This window comes from Ictalurus punctatus, chromosome 13 (assembly GCF_001660625.3).
Source record: "Ictalurus punctatus breed USDA103 chromosome 13, Coco_2.0, whole genome shotgun sequence".
Taxonomy (NCBI): Eukaryota; Metazoa; Chordata; class Actinopteri; order Siluriformes; family Ictaluridae; genus Ictalurus; species Ictalurus punctatus.
Window position 1 is genome coordinate 13,118,913 of NC_030428.2, and position 15,124 is coordinate 13,134,036.

General features: G+C 40.7%; 1 protein-coding gene across 6 annotated transcripts in view; it reads left to right on the forward strand.

Annotated features, from left to right (window-relative positions):
- Positions 1-1,333: 1,333 nt before the first annotated feature.
- The window catches only part of ep300a (E1A binding protein p300 a), a 29,691-nt gene continuing 15,900 nt past the window's right edge, over positions 1,334-15,124 (forward strand). For 2 of the 6 annotated variants that reach the window (XM_017483647.3, XM_017483652.3), the window contains exons 1-14: positions 1,334-1,776; positions 4,036-4,664; positions 5,317-5,493; positions 5,820-6,117; positions 10,812-10,931; positions 11,125-11,331; positions 11,497-11,602; positions 11,729-11,863; positions 12,181-12,298; positions 12,418-12,592; positions 12,757-12,846; positions 12,952-13,031; positions 14,111-14,263; positions 14,635-15,063. In XM_017483647.3, the coding sequence (XP_017339136.1) occupies positions 1,683-1,776; positions 4,036-4,664; positions 5,317-5,493; positions 5,820-6,117; positions 10,812-10,931; positions 11,125-11,331; positions 11,497-11,602; positions 11,729-11,863; positions 12,181-12,298; positions 12,418-12,592; positions 12,757-12,846; positions 12,952-13,031; positions 14,111-14,263; positions 14,635-15,063 (2,811 nt within the window). In that variant the 5' untranslated portion in view covers positions 1,334-1,682. The remainder of the gene's footprint in view (positions 1,777-4,035; positions 4,665-5,316; positions 5,494-5,819; positions 6,118-10,811; positions 10,932-11,124; positions 11,332-11,496; positions 11,603-11,728; positions 11,864-12,180; positions 12,299-12,417; positions 12,593-12,756; positions 12,847-12,951; positions 13,032-14,110; positions 14,264-14,634; positions 15,064-15,124) is intronic. The other 4 variants (XM_017483651.3, XM_017483653.3, XM_017483650.3 and 1 more) reach the window with 3 other exon arrangements.

The window sequence follows — 15,124 nt, forward strand, 5'->3', positions numbered from 1 at the left end:
TGTTGGGTCTGTTGTCTCTCATAGATTCTCTGTGGGGTTCAGGTCAGGTGAGTTGGCTGGCCAATCAAGCACAGTAATACCATGGTCAGTAAATCAGTTACTAGTAGTTTTGGCACCATGGGCAGGTGCCAAGTCCTGCTGGAAAAGGAAATCAACATCTCCATAAAGCTTGTCAACAGATGGAAGCATGAATTGCTCTAAAATCTCCTGGTAGATGCTGCATTGACTCTCGATTTGAGAAAACACAGTGGACCAACACCAGCAGATGACGTGGCACCCCAAATCATCACTGACTGTGGAAACGTCACACTGGACTTCAAGCAACTTGGATTCTGTGTCTCTCCACTCTTCCTCCAGACTCTGGGACCTTGATTTCCAAATGAAATGCAAAATTTACTTTCATTTTCCCCATGATAGTGGTTGTGTACCGAACCAGACTGAGAGATTAAAGGCTCAGGAAACTTTTGCAGGTGTTTTGAGTTCATTAGTTGGTCAGATCTCTTCTCAGGTCGACATTTCTGTATTACAAATTCTTTATTCTAATATTTTGAGATACTAGATATTGGATTTCCATGAGCTGTAAGCCATAATCATGAAGATTAAACTAAAAAAAAAGACTTGAAATATTTCACTTTATGTAATGAATCTAGAATATATGAAAGTTCCACTTTTTGAATTAAATTACGGGAAAAAACTAACTTTTTCATAGTATTCGAATTTTTTGAGATGCATCTGTAAAAATACTTCTTTTTTTGCTATTTATTGCACCCAAAGATCTTTTGATTCCTTAACTTTCCACATACAGAACATGTTACATTTATTGAGGTTTGGTTTAAACTCATTCCACTGAGGTGACAAGTCATACAGGCTACTAACTATAAGAACTCAATAATAAATATCTTATAACTTTGGTAATAATGGGTTGTGATTTCCACTGCTGTAACAAAATAAAACAAACAAACAAACAAACAAACAATTTAAAAAAATCACTGACTCCTGAGAGTACCAGACCCAACTTCGAGAACCACTTCCCTAAAAGTCAAGCTTGACATTTAATCCTGCATGAAAACACAATATTTATTTTTGGGTTTCAAGACATTTTCTTGATTTACAGACAACCAACAAATTGACCAGAGCGCCATGTTATCAAAAAAGGATAAAACATTTTAAATACAAACAAAAACATACCAACAATAATAATTCAGAAATACAACCGTAACATTGCACCAATATTTTAATCTAACAGTTAAGTAAAGTGCAGGTTATATTAGCGTCGCGCGCTGTCAGATTTGCTTGTCTCAACGCTGCCGTCTAATAAGAAATACGAGCAAAACGGGGAAACGGGTGTGTTGTATGTTTACGAGTGGGTCAGGGGGTTAGTACGTGAGTCTTTTGATGGTCTGAGGCCGACTCCCCCTTCTCTTCCTCCTCTTCCTCCTCCTCCGCTCGCACAAATTTATAAAGAACAAAAATCGCGCTGGGGAGGGGGTTGATCCGCTGAAGCTGAAACCGAGAGGCGAACCCAGGAAAGAGGAGTATTTTGTACACGGGACTTTCCCCTCCTTCGTCCCTAAAAAGGAGGGGGAAAAGTCGAATTTTGAAGGCGACAAAAAAGACGAGGCTTGCTACTGGGCGACGACGCCTATTTTTGTGGATATATATATTTTTTTATTCGTAAAAATATGGCTGAGAACGTTCTGGAGTCTGGCCCGCCTTCAGCCAAGAGGCCTAAACTATCTTCTCCGGCACTTTCTGCCTCCGCCAGCGATGGAAACGGTAAATATGCTTTTTATTTTATCTTGCAAATAACTAAAGACAGAATTATTTACGATGTTTAACCCTTCTGTCGCCCGTTTTTGCCCGTGCGTGACTTGTCATGTTGGGCAGAAGCGTGTGATGGGTTTTCTCTCTCTCTCGCTCTCTCTCTCTCTCTCTCTCTGTGTGTGTGTGTGTGTGTGTATATGTTTTTGCCGTAGCTAGCAAACGCAGCTAGTTTTCAAGCTAACGACGTAGAACCATACAGGACTAGCTTAGCGTTAGCCTAGCTTGTCATTCCAGGTTTATGAATTGTGCCCGTTGGGTGCTAAGGCGGCTAACTTGTTAGTTAGTTAGCAACAACATTAGCTTACATCAACAACATTAGCATGCGGCTTGGCTCGTAGTTAAGCTGGGGAGTGCTGTTTCACAGATTTTGCACGTACTGATCACAACATTGTAGCCAGATGCCAAAGATGTAGTTTGGTGGCTGATGGGTTTATTTTTTTTGTAAGGTGCCAAACTAAACAACAAAACAGCAAGCGTGATGATCTAGTTTAGAGAGGATAACACTTCCCCTAGCTCCAGTCAAACACACTCACAGTGACTTTAATTACGTTCTCTTAGTTTGTCAGTGACAATACTTAGTTCGGCTAAGATGTGTCGACTTAATGAAACAATTAGCTCTAAGCTACGTCCACAGATATTTGTCTTGATTATAACGTTCAGTTGTCTGGCTGAATAGTATATATCGAAACATTGCCTGATTTTTGTTGTGAGGTTTGATATTTGAACGAGCTAACTTGCTACGTCAAAACTCATCTCTTGCTGGCTAACAATCGACCAAGATCAACCCTCATTAGCCTGGTTAGCTAACGCTGGCTAGTTTGTTTTCCAAACAACGTAAAAACTTAGAGCTATAAAGTTAAACCGAAGTCGGTTTGAAGACGCAACTCTCAGTTTAGGATCCTAGTACTTGTTTAACAAACAACTTCTGGGATTGTCTTTTGGTATTTTGTTCGCTTTGCGATGCAGGGATGTGATTTAATATTGTTAGCTGGTCAGCTAGCTGGTGTGAACACCGTGAATAGCTGTAAATGCCGCAGCTCCAGGCCCAGTTGTTAGAACTCCGACTCCCTCTGGCATTGTTAGCTAGTTGGCTAACTTGCTTTGGCGTCGTCTTGGGAAACACGACAGACTTCGGTTTATTAACACGTTAAGTAGAAAATAAACACACTTGGCGACTATTAATAATGTTTGACATAAACCGATATCAGTCACACTGGCTATGATCCCAGTTTGACTGACCAGCGAAGCCAGTCCAGCTAGCTAGTTGTTACAAATACGCGGTTATGTTGGGTCATTTTTTTCTCTTTCCCATCTGCATGTGTTTCTATTGTTCAGCCCTAACGCTACTAATGGACCTGTGGACTTAAGAAGGGGCACGAAATTTTAGTATTGCATATACACCGGTCTGTTTGGGGGTTGGTGGGAACTTAAATATCTTCTTTAAGTTTAGATCTTGCACACAAAGTGGTTACAACGTTGTATCCTAATGTGGCAGCTGCTGAACTCATTCAGGTGTTTTTCCTGTAATTTTGTATATTTTGGACACCTCCTTATGAGGAATGATTTCTTAACAGCCCGTGTATTATTTACGATGATCTTGTGGAATAACATTGTATACATTTTTGTATATTGAAAACATTTCGAGGACTCAGTCAATGTGCAACTAAACACACACAGAGCCTGTATTTCTGAACAAATTGTCTGTTGCTGTCAAAAGCCCCTCTGACATGATCTTATTCATTTTTATAAACCGATTTTGGTTCTTGTTAATGTGCAGAAGACCTGAAGATGTGTTAAACCAGTAGCACATGTAAAAATAAATCATTAATCATGTTCACTCTCTCCAAACACACAACTGTATTTTTAAAAATAAAATCAGTGTGGTGGTGTTCTCATTAAGCAGTTCGTTAAGGTAGTTTATTTGCAGGAGGTAGGTAGGTAATTCGCAGCAGAAAAATACTTTGAGAACCCCTCATGATAAAATGCAGAACTGGCTAAATGTTACTTGTAGTAAATCACAGATCACAGTGGCAGCCAGTGTGTTGAATTCTCAAATTGGGTTGATGGGTAGACTGTAAGAATCTTTTCCTCTTAGCAGTTATGTGCCTCCATCTTCATGCTTTGACCTTATGACAAAAACAGTAACAGTTGTGTTCCTCTCTCTCTCCTTTTTTTTTTTTTTTTTTTTTTTTTTTTTTTTTTATATAAAAGACTTTAGCTCACTCTTTGACCTGGAGCATGACCTGCCAGATGAGCTCATCAGCTCCTCTGACCTAGCTGTGGCGAATGGAGGGGACCTAGGGCAGCTCCACACCAGTTTAGGTGGAGGCGGTGTAGCAATCGGTGGGCTTGGAGGGGTTGGCACTGCTGGCCAGGATGCAGCTGCCAAGCACAAACAACTCTCTGAGCTGCTCCGATCGGGAGCACCGCCTGTAGCAGCGCAACAGCAGCAAGGAGGCAGTCCAGCTGGGGCATCTATGGGGCTTATTGGGAGCATGAAGGCATCTCCAGGACCCCAGAACATGATGCCTCAGGGGCAGCAGCACCTCTCCCCTCAGCAGGCCAACCTACTTCAACAGCAACAGATGGCAGGAATGATGGGTGGCATAAACAGAACTATGCTTGTACCTCAGAAAGGTAGTGGTCAGCAGCAACAAGGGGCCCCTACACCTCAGCAGCAAGGCATGATGGGAGGACAGATGATGAATGGAACACCTAGAATGGGCTACCCCAATCCAGGCATGGGCAGTAACAGTAACCTGCTGGCTGAGACCCTACAGCAGCAGGCAGCAGGAGGCCAAAGTGGACTAAGAGCACCGCAGCCTGGAGTATTAAACAAGGTGGGGTACTCCTGGAGTTACAACAGTACGGTTTACCTTTTCCAGGAGTCTTTTTTTACTGTTTGTTGTTGTTTCCACCCCCTTTTTTTTTGTTTCACTTCACTTCCTTGTTACATTTGTTGGTGTGTTTTGCGACAAGTTTCTTTTCTGCAGTGTGTGACATACATACTATGTATGTCACACAGAAGTAAAAGCAGAGCAACCAGTTTGTACACACTGGTGAATGCTGAATATATTTAATAATTATATGCTACAGTAACTTTCTGGGAAAGAGATGTGCTTTCTTTGGTGTGGACCTGTTTAGTACTTAATTTCCTGAACCAAATTTCTTGACCGTTTTGTTGTATTAATTGTACAAAATGAAATGTATTAAGTATGACTAAGTGTAGGGGATGTGTGTTAAATGTATAAAGTGTTGTCACTGATGGGTGTGCAATAGGTTTATTAAAATGGGATGAATCCAGTCTAGGTTATTGGCATCTCCTAAATATTTGTCTGGTTCTCTAGCTATTGAGCGATGTTAAGGCAAATGTATTCTTTAAGCTAGGGTTGTGTACATTTTAATAATTTATTACATATTATAATCCGCGTCTCTGTCTTGCCTCCTTTCTTTTATATTCTTATGTTTCCATTCTTTCCCATGTGGCTCCAGATGGGGATGATGGGAGGTGCAGGCACCTATGGAGGCCCCTATAATCCAAATGCAGGTCAGAGTCTGAGTGGTGGAGGGCTTGCACCGCAGCTCATGAACAAACCAGGTTTAACCAACAGCTTAGCCCAATTCAACATGGACAAAAAACCCCAGCCTATGTCAAGCATGCCGTCCATGGTGAGTAGCTAGATTTCATGAAGTTTAAAGGGCTTCCACTGATTTTTATTTTATAATCAAGGAGTTATATTTCATACATCTCACCTTCCATATAAATATTACATGAGCTAGGAAAACTGACCTCATATCTTCTACTTGGCGCACAACTGGCCTTGTTCTTTGTCATCATAAATTTTTTTTTAATGAAACATCAGTGCATAAGAGTATGACTGATGGTGTCTTTGCATCTGTCTTGCAACATATGGACATGAGTACAACACTTTAATAGGTACATTAAAAAAACACATCTCCAAGCATATTTCTTTCCTGCTGTCTCCCTCTCCCAGGCTTCCCAGCAGTCAACAGCTGGTAGTGCTGGAGGGGCAGCAGGGATTGTACCTAATGCCCAGGGAGGGCTTGGTCCATCATCAGCTGCATCAGTAGGAGCAGGAGTTCCTCCTACCGCTGACCCAGAAAAACGCAAACTCATACAACAGCAGCTGGTTCTCCTGCTCCATGCCCACAAATGCCAGCGGCGGGAGCAGGCTAATGGGGAGATACGCCAGTGCAACCTGCCCCACTGCCGCACTATGAAGAACGTCCTCAACCACATGACTCACTGCCAGGCTGGCAAATCCTGCCAGGGTAGGTTGAACGAGGGCTACTCGTGAATTTAGAGTGTGTATGTTGTATGTGTAAGTTGTATGTACAAAGTAGGTTTGGGGAAATAAAAATCAATATTCCACAATTTAATTGCCCAGAGCAAATGGCTTAAAGAAGACAGAAGAACAAGCATTTCCAATTTCCAGAAAAAAACATTTTATGTTTATAAGGAGAGATGGAGTATTAAGACAGAAGAACAAGCATTTCCAGAAAAAAAATACATTTTAGGTTTATAAAGAGAGATGGAGTATTAATATTATCAGTTATGCAAGTAGAACCTTTGGCTGGCAGTGGTGAATAAAATTCAGCTGGATTATGGATTCTGCAGTAAACAACAGTTAAACAACAACAAAAAAAACAGTACATTTCCAATATAATTCTTTATAGTTGTCCCTTAACCACTACCATTAACATTGTTAATTATGTTATTTCTGACATTTTGATGTAGGCCTATTTTATCTTTTGAGCTCAATTTCCATTTATTTATTTAATTATTTATTATTTTTTGGTGCTTGTTAGCTGCAAAGTGAAAGTGCAATTCCTATTATATTTAGTTAAGTGGTGTTAAATATATACTTGTCTAATTTTTGCCAAGTCAAACATACAGTGATGCATTCAACTTGACAGAAAGCAAGAGCATTCTTACAAGTTCAGTAGTAAACATGTGAGATTAGGGGAAGGTGGTAGGGTTTCCAGATGGTGTTGATTAATATCGGACTGTTCAAAACACCTACACAAAGCACTCCTATTTTATGAAGGAGAAAATTATTGCTCTTTTAGTATAGTTTTGAGTGGTAACTTGTACTGGTCTGGTAATTTAATCAGAGTAAACTGGGTATTGTGGCAGTGTAATATCGTGTTGGGACAATAAAATTGTTATTGCACAAGCATAGCACACAGTAATTCTTGCAAATGCAAGAACTCTTTTGTCAATAATCCAATCAACATGTTTACAAGCACTTCAGTTATCTGATAAAGGGAAACCAGTCATTCAATCTTATTTTATTTTATTTTAGTGGCAGTGATGGATTTGCCCAGAGATGGGTAGAGCAGCGAGAACGTCATGCAAAGTCAAAGTACTGCACTTTAATGAAATAACTAAAGTAAAAAGACTGGGTTATAAAGACATCTAAAGTGCCGTGTAAATAATAATAATAATAATAATAATAAAAACTCCTTTATTATTATATTTCCATGGGGATGTTGGGAGATGTTGGCTCTCAATATAATGGTAATTTAATCAGTCTGCACAATGTAATTAAACCCTAGCAAATCAAATTACAGTAATTCTTTAAAAGAACTTGTGGTATATGGTATGCGTCTCTCCCCATTCAAGCAGATTGGTGCTTGGTCTAGAATGACTGTGAATGACACTGTGGGTTCTGTAGTGAGCGTGGTGCCAGGGGTTGGGTCACAGGAAAAGCATAGCATTGCTACCTACCCATAATTTATTTTGTTGAAGTTTTATAGTTTTGAAATGGAGTATCTATCAAGTAGTTGAACTATTTTATTAAGTAGTGGAGTAATGCTAAACACCACATAATTTTTTTCTTATCATGGGCATTATATTTTTCATCCATCATTTTCAGTTTATTTTTGACTGGTTGGAGCGTGCGTGACTTGCTGGTGGATACACTTTTTCCTTCCAAGTGCACATGCTCAGCTGTCAAATAATGAGATGTGATTAACCTGATAATTGGGCCTAAATCCAGCTGGATTCATATAGATTTTTTTAATTGCCCAAAACACAAAAACACTCTGCTCTCATGGATCTCAAACATTTGCAGACAAAACATGTGTTTACCAAAAAAAATTATTGACAAAGGGTGCCAATTATTGTTGCACACCTATATTTGACAGTTTGTTACCTCCCTTTGCCAAAATAACAGCTCTGAGTCTTCTCCTATAATGCCTGATGAGGTTGGAGAATACATGGCGAGAGATCTGAGACCATTATTCCATACAGAATCTCTGCAGATCCTTCAAATATCGAGGTCCACGCTGGTGGACTCTCCTCTTCAGTTCACCCCACAGGTTTTCTATGGGTTTCAAGTCAGGGGACTGGGATGGCCATGGCAGGATCTTGATTTTGTGGTCAGTAAGCCATTTTTTGTTGATTTTGATGCATGTTTTGGATCATTGCCTGCTGGAAGAGCCAACCATGGCCCATTTTAAGCTTTCTGGCAGAGACTGTCAGGTTTTCATTTAATATCTGTTGATTTTTTTATAGTCCATTATGCCATTTATCCTAACAAAATTTCCAGGTTCTCTGGAAGAAAAACAGGCCAAAAACATTAAAGAGCCACCACCGTATTTAACCGTGGGCATGAGGTACTTTTCCATATGGCTACCTCTCTGTGTGCGTCAAAACCACCTCTGGTGTTTATTGCCAAAAAGCTCTATTTTGGTTTCATTTGACCATAGAACCTGATCCCATTTGAAGTTCCAGTCGTGTCTGGCAAACTGAAGACGCTTGAGTTTGTTTTTCGATGAGAGTAGAGGCTTTTTCTTGAAACCCTTCCAAACAACTTGTGGTGATGTAGGTGACTTTAGATTGTAGTTTTGGAGACTTTTTCTGACCACAAGACGCAACTTCTGCACTTCTCAAGCTGTGATCCTTGGAGATTTTTTTTGGCCACTTGAACCATCCTCTTAGTTTGTTGAGACGATATAGACACACGTCCATTTCCAGGTTGATTCATAATGGTTCCAGTTGACTGGAACTTCTTAATTATTGTCCTGATGGTGGAAATGGGCATGTTCAATGCTTGTGCCATTTTCTTACAGCCACTTCCCATTTTGTGAAGTTCAACAACCTTTTGCTGCACATCACTGCTATATTCCTTGGTCTTACCCATTTGTTATATGCCAAATTCCCTTAGTCATTCATGTGTTACCTTGTATTTATACCCCTGTGAAAGTCATGGTTGAACAATTTCCTGTTCCTGGTCAGGAAATTGTTTTTAGTACCCAGGTGTACTAAATAAAATTTAAAATATCAATGGGAATAATCTTGAAATATATTTTTCTCATGTGAATTCATGACTTTCTCGAACAAAAGGTTAAACAATAAAGACAATTCTTCACAGCCTTCTTTGCTCATATTTACTAAGTCTGCCAATATTAGTGGAGGGCACTGAATATGTAATGTGTTCACAACTTATTATATTCAGTGACTAATAATTCCTTTAGTTGTTGCAAATGTGGAGAAGTTGTCCTATAGTTTCTCCCTTTTTACTGTGAAAAAAATATTTGCCCCAATCCTGATTTATTCTGTTTTTTTTTGTCTCCTATTATGTCCCTTATTAAATAGTTTTAAATGTTCAGATAAAATGCAACATAAAACAAAGGCAACCTGAGTAGATGCACAATAGAGTTTTTTTTTTTTTTTTATTGAAGCAAAAAAGTGACCCAACACTTCATCAATGTATAAAAAAAACAAAAAAAAAAACAATAACCTAATTGCCCCCTTAAATGTAAAATCTGGTCGTGCCACCTTTTAGCAGCAATAACTGCAACCAAATGCTTCTGATAACCGGAGATCAGTCTTTCACTTACTTCTAGGACTTACTCCTATGCATTGGATAGTTGTCTTGCTGCATAATCCAGTTGTGCTTGAGTTTCAACTCTCGGATTGAAGACTGGACATTCTCCTTTAGGCTTTTCTGCTCTATACCAGAATTCATGTTTCTCTCAATTATTGCAAGTTGCCCAGTCCCTGAAGCAGAAAAGCATCCCCACACCATCACACTTCCACCACCATGCTTGACTGTAGGTATGATGTTCATTTTGTGAAATTCTGTGTTACACCAGATGTAACGGGACCCCTGTCTTCCAAACAGTTCCACTTTCGACTCCTTTGAGGATCATCAAAGTGTGTTTTGGCAAAATTCAGATGAGCCTTAACATTCTTCTGGGTTAGCAGTGGTTTTCACCTAGTCACTGCTCCACGGATGCCATTTTTGCCTAGTGTCTTTCCGATCGTGGAGTCATAAGCAGTGATTTTTATTGATGCAAAAGGACCTTTGATGATGTCCTTGGCTCTTTTGTGACTTCCTGGAAGAGTCGTTGCTGTATTCTTGGAGGAATTTTGGAAGGTCGGACACTTCTAGGAAGGTTCACTACTGTGTCGAGTTTTTCCATTTGGAGATAATGGCTTTCGCTGTGGTTCTTTGGTGTCCCAGAGCCATTGAAATAGCTTTGTAACCCTTCCCAGACTGATGTATTTCAATCACATTCCTCTTCCTTTCTGGAATTTCTTTCAGTTTTGGCATAGTGTGTTACTGGGTAAGACCTTTTTAACAAACATGCTGTTGGAAAAAGTTCTGTTTAAGTGTTGATTTGCTTGAACAGGGTTTACAGTAATCAGACCTGGTTGAGTCTAGTCCAGCTGAATCTCATTATGAATGCAGTTTCATAGTTTTGGGGAATTAATAACTACAGGAGCAAATACATTTTCACACAGGCCCTGTATTGTATAACTTTTTTGCTTCAGTAAATAACATTTTCATTTTGAAACTGTATTTTGTGTTTACTCCGGTTGCCTTTGTCTAAGAATTTGTTTTAATTTCTGAAGCAATTTTGTCTGAGATATACACAAAATCAGAAGAAATCAGGATGGGGCAAAATACCTTTTCACTATAATTAAACCAAATATTTGTCACTTTAATTTCCAGTGGCACACTGTGCCTCATCACGACAGATCATCTCCCATTGGAAGAACTGTACGAGGCATGACTGCCCTGTGTGTTTGCCACTGAAGAATGCAGGAGATAAGAGGAATCAACAGTGTGAGTGTGTGTATCATTTCACCAGGTGACTGGTATGATGTACGTTGTTTTGGACATTAGTCCTATACCACGTTACTTGATTGGAATTTGCTTAAAATGTGGGTATGCATAATGTTCTATATGGGAGATCAAATATTTCTACTACAATTTCTTCCATGCACTTGAATCAAACATCTACCCCTATCTTCCCAAACCACAGCCCTACTAAGCACTGCTAATGTGGGCTTAGGCACTGCTTTGGGTACAGCATCAGGTGGCCCACACAGTGCTCCCAATCTTAACACTCCAGGTCAGATAGACCCCAGCTCCATTGAGAGAGCCTATGCTGCTCTGGGACTCACGTACCAGAGTAACCAGGTATCCTCTCAGCCTGCCCAACAAACACCTAGGCCACTCAACAATATGGGTAAGTGTACCTAACTAAGACTGCAAGTTGACTGCTTCTTTTAAAATTTGAAATCTTACAGAATATTAAAATCTTATAGAATGACTGTTGTGAAGATATTTTGGCTTGCTAATGGCTAAATTCATTGTATGTGAAGTGAATCATATGTTGCAATTGCTTTAACAGGTAGCAACCCAATGGGTGTGAATGGGGCTGTTGGTGTACAACCACAGAGTCAACCATCTAACCTTCTTCAAGATCCTATGTTGCATGTCAACATGAATGCTCAAAAGTAAGCAAAGCAAGGAGGTTCTCAATCTCATAATTCTGGAAACCTGAGGCTTGATATTCCATAACATTCTACTAAATATTTTGACATACATGTGTAAAGGCATTGTCCCATTCCTCTTTCTTTTAGTCTCTTAAGTGATGGTAGTAGTGTGGGCAATATGGGCTCACTGCCTGTGGCCACTCCAGCTGCTGGTCCTGGCATGAGAAAGAACTGGCATGAGGACATCACCCAGGATCTGCGCAACCATCTCGTCCACAAACTGTATGCATTTCTTCATAATTATTCAAGCGTTGTTAACAGATACTGGGGTGGACAAATCATTAATTATTTAGCTAGCCCACCAGACAAGTGAAAGTGACTGGGCTAGTACTCACATAAAGTGATAATGTATGGCAAGAGTGTTAGTTGCATAAGTGCAGTAATCCAGGTTAAGGGAAATTAACAAATATAGAAATTCCTCGAACAAAGATGACTTTATATGTTCACTTGTCCTCTACTATAAAAGTTTCTGATGTAGATCACTGTGTTTGTGCACTTGACAAAGAGTCAGCAAGTTGTTTCTTCTTCTCTTGAAACAGTGTCCAGGCCATCTTCCCTACCCCAGATCCAGCTGCACTGAAGGACCGGCGCATGGAGAATCTAGTGGCTTATGCTCGTAAAGTAGAGGGGGACATGTACGAATCTGCAAACAGCAGGGTAACAATTCTTCCATCTGCCATGTCAACTGTGTTGTCTGTATTTTTATTTATTTAGTTATTTTTCTTAGTAAGTCTTGGGCTTATCTTGAAAATGTTTTGCTTTAATCCACCCTGTAGGCTGAGTACTACCACTTGCTAGCAGAGAAGATCTACAAGATACAGAAGGAACTGGAAGAGAAGCGGCGGATGAGGTTGCAGAAACAGGGTATGATGCCTGGAATGCTTCCTGCTGGGATGCAGCAGGGACCCCCTGGCATGGGGCAGCAAGGACCACCACCAGGACTTCCCCCAAGTGAGTAGGCTAGTCACCAGTGCTTGTTTTCAGAATGCAAAATGCACACATGGTTTGCAGTTTTGCATTACATACACTGAGTTTGAGAACAATAAGGTTCCTATGCAGAGATTTCATTAGTTTACACTTCTGTATTGTCACGATCCTGCCTAATCAATTTTTAGTTCTCTCTGTAGATGGCCCTCTATCCGATCCATCCATGGTGCGGCCCACTGGACCAAATCAGATGGTTAACAGGATGCAGAACCCTGCTGGTCTGTGCATTAGATGCTAAGTGTTGCCACAGTTTTCCTTTTCAGTTCTAAATATTAGAACTATAAATACAAATTCACTCATTTAAATGCTTCTGTTTGTGATAGGAATGAATCCATTTAATCAAATACAGCCCATGGGTCAGAGATCCACTCCTCCACTTCCACTTAGTACACCCCTCAACCAGGTAAGTAAAGTGATGGACCCAACTGCCTGTACTTGCCATCTTAAAATTACAGATAGGATTCAAGACACAGATCAGGCCTGTTCCAGATCTGTGCTTAATGTACATGGCAGTAGGAATTGTCCATGAAAGCCCTAAAGTAATGCAAAGAAGTGAATGTCCAAGATCAATGAGTAAGAAGGACCAAAGAAATGCTTAGGAATTTGAGTGATTGAGAGAGGTTATAGTAGCCTCTGCTGATCATACTATGGACTAAATTCTTTATCAGATGATTGTCATATCCTATGGAATGTGGTCAGTTATAAGTGAATCACCAGCAGTGCTTGGGTGAGGGTAGGGAACCAAAGGTTGTTTAGGGGTGGGAGAATTATTACCTAGTATGTTGTATGCACTCTCAGTTCACTTTATTGGGAACACTAAATACTAATACTGAGTAGGGCCTCCCATTGCTTTCAAAACAGCCTCAATTCTTCATGGCATGGACTCCACAAATTGTTGGAAACCACCCACCATCATGCCAACAAACAAATAAACCAGGAAAAAAAACATTTGGATATATTGGTTAACACATTTTCCCTTTTTTAAAACATTTATTTAATTTACTTTTTATTTATTAATTTTGTTTATTTCAAACAGTGTGGTGGCTTAAGGATTTATGTTTAGAAATCAAACTGTCATTGGGTGTGGCTCAAAAAATTGTATCTGCAGTTTTGGAGACTGTTGTAAAATGTGCTTTTGCCAGTAATCCTTTACAAACATAGCCCTGACAAGTTGGACGTTCTATCCTTTGAACTTTAAGGTGTAATATTTAATTACATGGGCACTGTCTCCTTGCCAGCCTAAGATATGTTCACAAACTTGTGCATGATGTTAGAGGGGGAGTGGTGGCTCAGTGATTAAAGGCTCTGGGTTACTCATCAGAAGGTCAGGAGTTCAAGCCCCATCACTGCCAAGCTACCACTGTTGGGCCCTTGGGCAAGGCCCTTAACCCTCAATTGCTCAGTTATATAAATGAGAAGTCGCTCTGGATAAGGGTGTCTGCCAAATGCCGTAAATATATTGTTTATTTTTCAATATTTCAGATGCCTATGGGGCCTTCAAGGATGGCAACACCTAATGTTGCACAAATGCAGAATCAGTATCTACCATCCGGCCAGTTTCAGGGTTCAAGCCCAATGCATGGTACTGGGCCAGTTGGTATGGCACAACCTGGCCCTCAGGGTGGCATGGCCCAGGTAAGAGGGGAAATTCCCATCTAGCACTGTTTGTCAAACCCCCGCACTGCAGTATTATGAGCTAGAATAGCCACAACATGAATTTGCACTGAATTGTGGACCTGCATGTAGAGTTTTTATCAAATCTGCATCGGACATTCTCACAACCTATATTACTGATCAACTCAAGTACCCAGTGCTATGCTTCATTTAATAATTTAGCACAGACATGCAGCTATACTCATGCATGCAGACAGTAAGGCTCCTTCTCTGTGTCTGGGCATTTTTTGAAAAGTATTGCATTTATTCACCTCTTCATTATGAATGCTGTTTGTGTGTGTGTGTGTGTGTGTGTGTGTGTGTGTGTGTGTGTGTGTGTGTGTGTGTTTTAGCATGCTCCAATTCCGACACCGCCGTTGCTGCCAGCCAGTAGTCCTTTAGCCCAGCCTGCCTCGGTTGGGGGAGTGGGAAGCGGGGCATCAGTGGGCTCTCTAGGCACCAACAATGGGGTCGGAGTGACTCCGTCATCCTCCCCCTCTCAGTCCATCAGCCTTTCACACTGTCCAGCTGTCCGGCAGAGCTCTCCCTCTCCAGCACGCAGCCGCACACCAACTCCACACCTCACACCGCCTCCAAGCCTACCAGGTTCACAGACTCCACAGCCTCACACCCCCAGTTTGCCCCACTTAAACCTGGGTGCTGGTCAGCAGCAGCTACCTCAGCCTGCTAACACTGACAAAGCCATGCAACTACAGCAGCCAGTAGGAGGGGCTCCCTCAACACCAAATGCTGCTCTTGCATCTCAGCATCCTCCCACTCCAGTGAGTGTTTCTATCCTGCCATGTGACAGTATTTGTTACTAGCTGACATCAGTGAAGGACA